This window comes from Nicotiana attenuata, chromosome 12 (assembly GCF_001879085.1).
Source record: "Nicotiana attenuata strain UT chromosome 12, NIATTr2, whole genome shotgun sequence".
NCBI lineage: Eukaryota > Viridiplantae > Streptophyta > Magnoliopsida > Solanales > Solanaceae > Nicotiana > Nicotiana attenuata.
Window position 1 is genome coordinate 50,627,737 of NC_032000.1, and position 11,633 is coordinate 50,639,369.

Sequence of the window (11,633 nt, forward strand, 5' to 3'; positions counted from 1 at the left end):
GATTGAACTAACTAGAATTGACAGCATGTTATTATGCCAATAGCCATGAGATCTTTCCAGACCTACCAAAAGAACTCTTGTTTTTTCCCCAAAGATATACTATTTGTATCTGACATTTTTTCTTTGATTTTTTCTGTTTCCACATTTTATTTCAATTAACAGAAATTAGCCATATTTCCCTTTTCCCCTTTAGTAAAATTTCAGGCCTCAAAAATAGGCACCAAGTCGAGAAGTGCGACACATCCACCACTCAACCATGTACCCCCCCCCCCCACCCCACCCCCCAAAACACCCACTCCAGTACCCAGAGTTGAGCACTAAATCTGGCAACACACACCAAACTTAAGAAATCATTTTGCTGAACTTTTTGCTTTTCAAAGCTCTGATATAAACAACTTCTCAATCTCATAATCTTTGTGAACTGTAAAGGAGAAAACTATGGCGTCTTTCTCAAACATGGGCGCCATTTGCAGAATTACCTCTCCTCCTCCTCGTAGTAGTAGAGCTCTCTTTCCTACTTTCCGCAGTTACAGTTATTCACAAATCTCTCGCTCTCGGTCAGTATTCCTTGATTTAACATTCATCTTCTAGTGCTCTTTTATTCTTTTTTTTTTCTTTTGTAATTGTTTGTTGAACATGTCGAAGTATACTTATTTGATGCTTAAAGAGAACTTGCTGCTTAATTAATATGACTAAATCATGCTGCTTCACGGCAAGAGAATGAAAGTACTGTTCTACACCTAATCTAATACATATATCACACCATTGATTTACATCTTGACCAAAATATTGTTCTTTTCAGGAGTTATAAAGGACTGTTAAAATGCACTGACGTTGCAGTTCTGAATCTTTCAATCAATTAACCCCTCAAATTCAAATAAGTTGGGGTCGACTATGTGAATCCTTTATATCCATTTCTCTCTATTTTATTTCACAGGATTCATCATGGTTATTAATTAGTTAGTTATCTTTAGACCAACATATTGCAATCACCCCCCTTCCTCTGGGCTCGAGGGTTGCAAAGCTCACGAACGCGAGTTTGGTGCAATTTCAAATCTTTAGCAAAATTAGATAAAGCAAATAATAACACCATTAGAATTACATCTTTAAAATAATTGCAAAAGAGTAATCATTCATGTTGTGATTATTTAACATTGAAAAATATATGCTTATAACTTCCAGTTTCATAGTTTACTAAGAGAGTTTTCCTTGTTAACCATGATTGACTTTTTGTCACAGCATAATCTAGATATGCACAAAAACTACATTATTTTAATTGAGCCTTGACTAAACTTGTTTTCTGAGTACTGGATTAAGGTTTTCACGAAATCTTTATTGGTTATCTGTATTTGGGATTTTACCCACATTTCTGGCGATTTTAACTGTTGAAATTTTCTTTCGGCTGATCTGACATCTAACTTGATATGGTGAGATGTTTCTCTTCATTTTAGTTCTTGCAGACTTGGTATCAGATGCAGTTATGCTGAAGCTGTTAGAGAGGATCCTAGCTCGGGTGCAATTGATGTTGTCGCGGATGTGAAATCTGAACGAGTATTAACATTTTCTTTTTCTCCTGTCTAGATCAAAGACCATTTACAACTGTCTCAATTTCAGCTACTAGATGTCATTCCCTTTCTTTTTTGACAGATTGTAGTTATAGGAGGCAGCGGCTTTGTTGGCTCTGCGATATGCAGGGCTGCAGTATCTAAGGGTATAGAGGCCATAAGTCTGAGCAGGTGTGCTGGTAGATCTTAAGCATTTTCTGTTGATTCATACAATTGCTTTATCCTCTTATTTTGTTGTTATCTGTTGTGGGTTCTTAATTTGTAGTATTAACTACACAGATCGGGGCGTCCTTCCTACTCAGACCCATGGGTAGATCAAGTCACTTGGATGGCAGGCAGGTTCATTTCTTGATCATATCTTAAGTAGGATGATAATGAGTGCAAGTGAAAAATTTACATTGGTGAACACTTTGCGAAAGTTAGGTCCTCGGCTGATGAAAGCCATAGTAGTTTATTTCTTCCTGATTAGTAAGTACCTACTGAAGATAATGGAAGACTCTTGCTACACTTAATAAGGAAAGAATTAATCTAGTGAAGCTCCTCATCAGTTTGCAAGTCCAAAAGTGGGAAGCCATGTGGCATCCTGCTGCTTTACCTCATCTCATGAAAGTGACATGTACCGGAGTACTCAGTGTTTATGTTTAATCCAATCAACCTGGAAAGGAGATTTTGTCTGTTTTGATTGTGGTGTAATTACTGCTTTTGGCTAAAATCCTTTGCCATGTCAATGGAATAGTTTTCACCCAATTCAGATTATTCATATGATCTTCGTATCCTGTAGGAGACGTTTTCTATGCAAACTGGGATGAAGTACTTGTTGGTGCTACCGCAGTTATTTCAACTTTGGGAGGTTTTGGTTCCGATGAACAAATGCAGAGGATCAATGGTGAAGCTAACATTGTGGCTGTGAATGCTGCTAAAGATTATGGTGAGTAGCTTTTGATTTATTCCTATGAAAAAATTCATAAAACCGAAGATCTTAAAAAGATACGCTGTGTGTTTTATTATGTCAAGTGAGAACGCTTTTGGTTGATAATTTTTCCTAGGCTCATCTTCTCATTTCCATTTGGCTTTAACTTTCAAAATGTCTAATGAATCAGATAGGATGCATCACTTTGCTGAAGTTTAAGGCATGGTTGGATCCACTATTTACTTTAGCTCAGAGCTAAAGATTGCTAGAGAAAACTGATGCTAAAAATTTGACCTGTTTCTTTAGCATTAGGGAGCAGAAAATCCCGCTCTCGCGTCACTTTTTGATGTAACAGTTTCCGCTCTAAGTTGTTGACAATTACAAGTTGAAGCCATCCTTGATTGAAATAAATTGCTTGAGTTTACTAGCTTTTTGGTGTAAATTGTAGGATACGTATGCTATGACAAATTTTCAGTCTCCGCAGGCATAGCCTGCCTTATACATGATTTTGTATTTCTCTTGCACTGTCTTGGTGCTGGTTTGTCAATTAATAAAACTTACCTTATCTATCAAATGACTATTACTTTGCCTTGATCTTAAGCTAGTTGGGGTTGGCTATATGAGACCTCCCTATTCAATACTTTTGGATAATCTAACATAGAGGTTCTCTATATTTTGTGTTGATGTACAAATGTCTAAAAAGATTGAAAAGACTCCCAGCAAAAATTGGACCTAACGTAAGCTTATCAACATGACTAAGCATCAGTCCCTACTACTACTAGTTAGTATCTCCTATATTGATCTTATGCTTCCATCTTGCTCTATTTCTCACTAAGTCTACATTGATTTCAAGAGGTTGTAGGTCTTCTGAGACAGCTTTTTTCATGTGATTTTAGGTCTTCTTTGTCCCCTGTTAACACCTTCAATGATTATGTTTCACATGTATGACGATGCATTTGGTTACATAAAACATGACCAAACCAAATAGACCTTTTCTGTAAATATTTCAAATTTTTTCTAATCTTATATAACTGCACACTGATGCCGATGTAGAGGGGGAAAAAAGGGCAACATGAGTTTCGCAAAAATAAGAATGTCAAAAGAGGAAAAGAAAGTAGGGTTTTTTATGATGTCTCTGCAATTGAGTCTGCTGCTATTACATAGAGAGGTTAAGTTGGAAATCTTTTTGATCCTTTGAGTTTTGAGTTTCTTTCGTACTCTTACATTGATATATATCAATCTTTCATAATCGATTCACCTATGTTGGTGCTAATCCCAAAGAAATCTTTGAAAAAATAAAGCTATTTTACTTCGATTAGTTGTCCCTTTTGAGAAGCATCTAGAGGTTGATTACTCTGGTATTTCGTGATATGGACTGACAGAAGGGCATTGTTTAGAGTCCTTATCGGAAAGCAAATTCATGTAATTGAGATACGTAAATTCCTGTTAGTGCCTTAAGAGACTTAGGGTGGATGTGAAAGAAGTAATCTTAAGGTAAATGGTCCCATCACCTAGGGTCTGGGATGGGGTTATTATCATCTCTCATACTCAAGGTTTTGCCACTTCATCGCTTTGGCCCTTCATCTTACACCTAATTTTGTGTGTATAATTTGTTAATCGTTTTGCCATTAAAAGTATGGTGCCTCTTTGATGTGTTCAGGAGCAACTTTTATGGCACATGTAACTAATCTTTTTGCTCAGTACATCATCCTTCAAATTGTTTCCTTATTTCTCCATATCATTCATGCCAAATCTAGGGTTTATAGTTGTTCAATGTGAATTACCTGAAAACTTTTGTTGTTCTTGCAGGGATTCCTAAGTTCATATTGATTTCTGTACATGATTACAATCTACCATCATTCCTCCTTCAATCAAGCTACTTCACAGGGAAAAGGAAAGCAGAATCAGAAGTTCTTTCCAAATACCCAAACTCAGGTACTCGATAAGATTTGTCATTGGTGACACTATGGCAGCCTGAAGCTTACATTCTAAAAGTTGTTCTAAATTGCCGAAACCAAACCTAGTGTAGTTCTTTAAAATTTTTGAGTACAACATCATGCCTGCAAAAAGCTTGTCAATAAAAAGGGATGAAAATCAGTTACACTTTTGAGGATGTGATTAAACCTATGTGCCATATGGCACCGTGTGGCCTAGCGGTCACTGAAGTGGGGAAAACCTTGGAGACAAAAAACGCTAGGTGATTTCTTCCCATCTCCCTAAACTTTGGTGGGAAGAATTACCAGTGCCTGCGATGGTGGGAGATAGCAGGTACCACTTCTATGTATCATAACAAAGTTATTTACGTGCTTTCAGGCGTTACTAGTTGCTGACCTGAACTACCGACCGAAAAAAAAAATTGTTGCTGATTCTAAACTAGTTCTGCCTCAATTTTTTGTGTTTACATTTCTCAGGTGTTGTTCTTAGACCTGCCTTTATATATGGGAAGAGGAAGGTTGATGGTTTCGAGATCCCTCTAGATTTGATTGGAGAACCTCTTGAGAAAATTTTACGTGCAACAGAAAGCTTCACTAAACCATTGAGCTCGCTGCCAGCATCTGATTTACTTTTAGCCCCTCCTGTTAGCGTGGACGATGTTGCCTATGCAGTGATAAACGCTGTCAAGGATGATGACTGTTTTGGCATTTTTACGATTGACCAAATCAAAGAAGCAGCAGCAGGAATTAAGGTGTAAAAGGTTCACATTTAAAAGAGAAATGATATACACCTATTTTGAAGATAAATGATATACATCTTGTAACAAACTCATTTATGTAGAAAATGTATCTATTGCTTATGCTATGCAGAGCAGTGTAAAGTACAGATAATGCACATATTGGACGTTTTGATGCCAAAATAGCCACTTAGCATTACCTTGATTTCATCCCTATGATCCTATTTCACTTTCTTTTCTTTTGTATTCTATAGACTGTAAGAGGAACAAGGCAAAACCATCTTACGCTATCAATAGATGGCTAATCGTGTATTATGGATGGAATCGTGAATCCTTGTCGTCTGTCGAAGTGAGACCTCTTACGGTTACCAAGTGTGTGCATTCCGTTGGTTGTAGTATATCAAATGAACTAGCAGAATTTAACTTTCAATTGTTTAGTTGGTTTGGTTTTTAAGTGTCCGCACCTTGGAATTTGACCTAATTAATCTGCATATGAACATCTTTACTCCTATTGCAAGTGAATATTTAAAATCATAAAATCCAATATCACGCTTAACACCCCTTGATTGATGATAAATGTTCTATCACAACACGCCATTCAAAAAAGCAAAATGTCTGCAATTAACAAAGAGATTTTAAAATGGTTTGAGAAAGAAAAAGAAAAAAAGGAAAACAAAATTTTAGCGCAACGCATGTAGGTTAGGCTCATGTCACGACTCCGAATCCTGCCGCGAACCAAAAGTATGGAATTTAAGTGGAGAAGAATAAAGGAGCGGCTCCTATGTCCATCGAGTCTCAAACCGTGAGCCTAGTCCTTGGAGATTTTTCGGTTATAAAGAAAAAAGAAAACATATAACAATGCCTTTATCTGTGCGTTGTACTTGATTGAGATGCAATTTGAACCCAAACAAACTCCTCTTTGTAAGCCACACTTCCATCACACGAGGCTTCACAGGTGTAAACAGCAATAGTAGCCCAGTCAAGAGAATTAACATCATTTTCCACACCAAAATAATAGAGTACCTGTGGTAAAACCTGCAAGCAGCAGACAGGAAGAGCATAAATCAATAGCTAATCCATAACACCTTCTAGGCAACCCACAATTTTTTGGCCACGAGTTTTCCAATACCAAGGACATACAACTAATTTAATTACCAGTTTAAAATGGCCATTAGCTATACTTGCAAGCAGAGCAAAAGCTTCATTTTACCTGAAACTCAAATAACCTACGGCCACCACAATAGCTGCATTTACGAATCTCAGCCTTTGATGGCTGGCCACTTGACATTGGCCATAATGGTTTTGCTCCAGCATCTCTGTAATACCTATTTTCCAAGATAGTGATCGCATCTCAATGGCAAGTCATGTGATCGTAATTCTTAGGGGATAGCAAAGAAGGCAGCAGCGGCAATTTATCTTATCCAAAGTGTTGTCATAAAAATAGCAACAGGAACTTTAATCACCTTAATACTTGCTCAGGGGTACGGGATATCCTCTCCTGGAAAGATGCCCAACTCTTCTTGTCATCTTCCCCCTGTGTAGAAACAATCACGTAAGCTTGAAAATTATCATCCATATATCCATCAATCATTAGAAGAGCCTTACATACCTCAAAGCTGTCTATAAGTGATTCAATTGATTCATCCACTCGGCTTGAAGAAATCAATGAGTTCAGTTCTCCGTTATCATCAGAGATCTTATCTTCACACTCATCAGTAATTGCAATCTCATACTCAGGCCACAGACTATTGCTTGCAACTGATTGAGGATTAAAATCTCCGTGAACTTCGCATGCAGTGACATTTAAAATATACAACATTCTTGCCCTTCTTTTTGTAGTATCATATAAATTAAGATAGATTTATGAACATCACATCTATTACCATTACCTTCTTGCATCTCCCCAACAGTCCAATTATTGCTAGATTCAGATGCTTCCAATGGTAAACAGCGTCTTTTATGACCTGATTTCCAATGAACAGCCTGCAAATTGGATTCATTTTAGGAATATTCTCAGCCTGACAAAGAGGAGGAAAGGAAGCATAGCTAACCTGGTGTTTCTCAGAGCAGTAATGTGCTCTTCTGCAACCACCACAAACTTTATCTCCTTTCCAGGTACCACACCAACCACAAAGAACAGCTGAAAAATGCAAGACAAGATGTATGTGTTAGTAATATTTTTGGGAGATCAATTAATATTGGAGTAAAAAGAAAAGGAAAGGTCTATTCCAAATACTTTTTTGAAATCAATTGTCAACTTCAGTCATTACCTCCAGCTCTAGAAGGTTTATCTTTCCCATTGTTTCTTGGGGGCTCACTGGAGTAAAAAGAGTTATTACGCGGCAATTGGCAACGGAAGACCTTGACACTTACAAAAACACATTCAGTGATCAGAGTTAGAAGGAAAAAATACATTACTAGAGTAGTTTATAGCTCACAAAAAGAAAAAAAATTCAATTAGGAAGAAGTACCTCCTGGATGGCTTGACTTGGTTCCTTTTCCACTGCTCGTGTTGGTCTTTAAGGAGACAGGCCATTGATGTGCACATGAAGAGAAGTAAGGTACGATGAAAAGTAGAATCCTTCTCAGTGAGTGGTGCATAAACCTGTAAAATGAGTGAATTTTAACAAAAAGAAAAAAAAAACAATTCAGGTTCCTCCTTCCCCTCTCCCTCGACAAAAACAAAAGAAAGCACAAATAGTAGAAACAAGAGCCGCTGCATAAGTAGATGGAAAAACTAATACACAATTGAAAAGTAGTCAGCCACGGAAAATAAGAACGGAGTGAAAAATATAAAGCCAATTGCTCTTGTCTAAGGAAGTCAGATGTAGGACCTAGCAACAAACTACTAGTGTCAACTCTCAACTTGGCCCGCTTTACTTTATTGTTCTCCTCTACACGGAAAGGAAAGAAACATACCTGAAGCATGAACTGCAAAGGCTCGCCACAGAAATCGCAAAGACATGATCTCCCTGTTGGCAAGTTAACTGGATCCAACCAAGCCTATACTTACAAAAACAAAAGTTACAACTCAATCAACACCGGAAGCGCATAAATATGACAATAGCATAAAGGAATCAACACAAAGAACTTTTCTAAACATACAGGAGAACCCCCAGCTTTGCTTGGAAATAACTCACGTCGCAGTGACCATGAATTATCGGGCTTTTCAAGAACCCCTAATCCCACAGGTTCTTTCTCTTCATCCTCCTCCTCCTCATCATCATAATATGAATTAACTTCTCCACTATCATCAATTTCATCTTCCTCATCAAGAAGAGTAATTTGCAAACTCCTCATGCTTTTTGTAGCATTAATTTCTTCATCCATTTTCGCCTAAACAATGGTCACTGATGATTTAATAAATTAAATGGATCAGAAAAATTTCACAACCCCCACAAAATATAAACAAAACAAAGAGAAACACCTCATGTTATGTTCAAGCATAATACTAAAAATCCACCACTTTACAGAGACGCAATTCGTGTAAAAATGGAAGAACCAACTGGGAAAATAACAAGAAGGAAAACAAGAGAAGTCGAGAACCAGTTCATATAAACATGAAAAAACAAAGAGCAAAAAGTAGCTGAATTAAATACCTGTTCCTTTTTTAACAGACTGCTCAAAGTTGAAAGCTGAAACAGAAAACAGCAAGAGCAGACCAAGAAGAAGGGTTGAAGACATAAACCTCGTTTGAGTTTGGGCTTAAATAGTCGTGGAAATTGGCCCAACAAATAATTGGTAAATTTACTGCCTTTACTTTCTTCAATACATCTATCTATATAGAATAGGAGAAGCAAAAGCACCACATTAAGACAAGTGTCTTAACTACAAAAAGCCAAGTGGCATTGTTAAGACAAATTAAACTACTTTTCTAACTAATTTTTTTTTTTGAATTTTAAATTTGAATTAATTGGTTACACTACTTAATTTATAAATATAAATATCTTATAATTATCAATAAAAAACGAAAAATACAAAAAAATATTCTACTCATTCAAATTGGAGTTTTAAAATTATTTTACAATAAAAAAATAAAAATAACATATACACATAACTAAAATCATAATAAACAAATGAAGAATACTAAAAAAAAATCAAATGATATAGTAAAAATACATCTACTAATTAAATTGCTCATGTAGGAAAAATTAGTTAATAAATAGTACTCATAATTTTATAATGAAAAATATAAAAATATAAAGAAACTATTAGGATATTATACATAAGATAATATATTATATAAAAGATATTTTATTAATTGTTAAAAATATTAGTACGTTTTTTATAAAATAATAAAGGCTTATCTCTTTATACTTTTGATGAATTAAAAATTATAATTTAGGAAAATAAATTATATTATTTGAATTTTCAGTAAAATATAAAATGAAAAAACTAATCACATATTATAGTAGAAAAGAATGTACGAAAAGAGGTGGATAAAGATAATTTATAATATTTATATTTTAAATTAATTAATAAACAAAATAGAAATAAATAACACTCAATAAATTATTGATAAATTTAGATAATTGAAGAATTTTAAACCGTATAACATAAGTATAAAAATATATATTTCCAAAATAAGAAAATATATATATGTATGTTCTACTAGAAGAGAAGTAATATCAAAATATTAAGCCAATTGATAAATTAATAAAAAATCACATTAGTAAATATATAGTATTAAGTACTTGCTAATTTAATAAAGAATAAACAAGGAATAAATAATTTATTTGATTACTATAATGCTTTGTGTCCTTTGATTTTGTATAGATTTTATTATATTTATGTACACTACATTAAATAATAAAATAGTAACTAATATTTATTAAAATATTATAATATATTGGATCATAATTTTATAAGATTAATATTCCGTCAAATTATCCGCGCATCGCGCGGGTTCTAGCACTAGTGTAGGTAACAGAAAGGGAACTAGAGATTATCCTACTACGTTTGTAGTTTCAATTATCATGTCTTTTCATACGACTACTTATATATAAAAATTGCAATCCCTAAAACTAAATGAATTTCTTGCGAGCAATTTATACTTAAAAATGAAAAAGTTATTTTCAAAACAAGAAAATTATGCACATATTATGTGATAAATACTTATCTGCACTCGATATTTATATCAAACTAAATAATCTAACCTTAGTGGTGAAAAATGGATGAAACTCTTCTCCGTTTCTCATCCTCTTCATTTCCCCAAGTTCCTTTATAGTTTTATGACATTAGTTTTGTTATTTATCTGTATGGCTGTAAATAAATAAAAATAATAATCTTTCTGAAAACAGAAACAAAAAGTTAGTAGAAATAAATTCTGAAAATAGTATTTGAACTTCAAAATAAATTTCGAAAACGGTATACGAACAAATCGAGCCCACTGAATACACAGTGTGTCCTTAAGGAAATTATTCCCCTCAAGTACCCGAGGTTCTGGAATATATCCTCCCAGGATAGAACAATATAACTCACCGGAGTGTTGGTACCAAAAACACCGATGAACAGCGAACCACTCGAAGGCTGTAAAACACACTGAAATTTTTGTGCAGAAGAAGATGAAGATTATCAGAAAATTTCGTAAGCAAATATTCTGAGATTTGAAGGAATATTTATAGCCAATTTGGTACTGTTTCTGAAAAGGTTTGCAACCTTTCAGAACAACCATGGCTGTTGGAACAGGTTTGACACTGTTTCAGAACAACCATAGCTGTTGGAAATATTGCGGGAAAATTAAAACGGATTTAAAATAATCCGGGAAAGAAAACGGGCTGAACCGGACCGGGTCGCGGGTCATAGGTTGTCCGGATTGAATTTTTGTTAATTAATTTAATTAATTATTTGAAAAGAATTTGTCCAAAAAGATTAATCAATCAATCGATCTTTGACCAAATCCGAATCCGAATACGAATCCGCAGCCGAAGCCGAAGCCGAGCCGAGCGAGCGACGACGGCGACGGCGCGAGGCTTGCCTTCTTCTTAACTCTTTAAGAGCTAAAAGATGAGCTTCTCTATATATACACAAAGATTTTCTTTCCTTCTACCAATGAGGGACAAAGTGCATTAGTGAAATGAAATCAGTCAAAATTTTACTTCCCTCCATTTCTTTTTCCACCATTTTCCATTCACACCTCTTTTGTTATTAATAAATACTAACAAAACCCAACAATCCCCCATATAAATGGGAAATGACTATAAACTTAAAGGAATGCACAGACGTGTGTGTGTTTTACATGCAAGAATTAATTGCATCTGGATAAGTAGGTTTCCCTTTGAACTTTCCGTAGTGAACTTATATCGGATATACTCGGTCAATCGGTAGATTTGATATCTTTGAACCGTCGAGCTTTGTTGTATACCTAGACAACATAAGTCACACAATCAATCCTTAACCATCTATGGTTCTCACGGTTGTGTTCGTTTCAGCCATGAACACCGCCTGGTTTCATGAGTGCTTAGAGAATGGGCCTTTACTTTCATTC

General features: G+C 35.1%; 2 protein-coding genes across 6 annotated transcripts; one reads left to right on the top strand and one right to left on the bottom strand.

Annotated features, from left to right (window-relative positions):
* Positions 229–5,356, top strand: LOC109235734 (uncharacterized protein At1g32220, chloroplastic). Of its 2 annotated transcripts, none has more exons than XM_019401961.1 (7): positions 229–557; positions 1,452–1,551; positions 1,648–1,736; positions 1,845–1,900; positions 2,347–2,493; positions 4,285–4,410; positions 4,887–5,356. In XM_019401961.1, exons 1-7 carry the CDS (start codon positions 439–441, stop codon positions 5,165–5,167), a joined length of 918 nt encoding a protein of 305 aa, XP_019257506.1. In that variant the 5' UTR covers positions 229–438; the 3' UTR covers positions 5,168–5,356. The 2 variants fall into 2 exon arrangements, with proteins under 2 accessions (XP_019257506.1, XP_019257507.1); XM_019401962.1 differs by having other exon boundaries at positions 304–557; positions 1,461–1,551.
* LOC109235735 (programmed cell death protein 2) lies at positions 5,693–8,853 on the bottom strand. Of its 4 annotated transcripts, none has more exons than XM_019401964.1 (11): positions 8,746–8,853; positions 8,252–8,482; positions 8,066–8,149; positions 7,618–7,751; positions 7,417–7,514; positions 7,198–7,286; positions 7,036–7,129; positions 6,756–6,904; positions 6,610–6,680; positions 6,357–6,471; positions 5,693–6,181 (listed from the first exon to the last, which is right to left on the bottom strand). In XM_019401964.1, exons 2-11 carry the CDS (start codon positions 8,474–8,476, stop codon positions 6,011–6,013), a joined length of 1,230 nt encoding a protein of 409 aa, XP_019257509.1. In that variant the 5' UTR covers positions 8,477–8,482; positions 8,746–8,853; the 3' UTR covers positions 5,693–6,010. The 4 variants fall into 4 exon arrangements, with proteins under 4 accessions (XP_019257509.1, XP_019257508.1, XP_019257513.1 ...); XM_019401963.1 differs by having other exon boundaries at positions 8,252–8,496; XM_019401968.1 differs by lacking the exon at positions 8,746–8,853 and adding an exon at positions 8,574–8,705.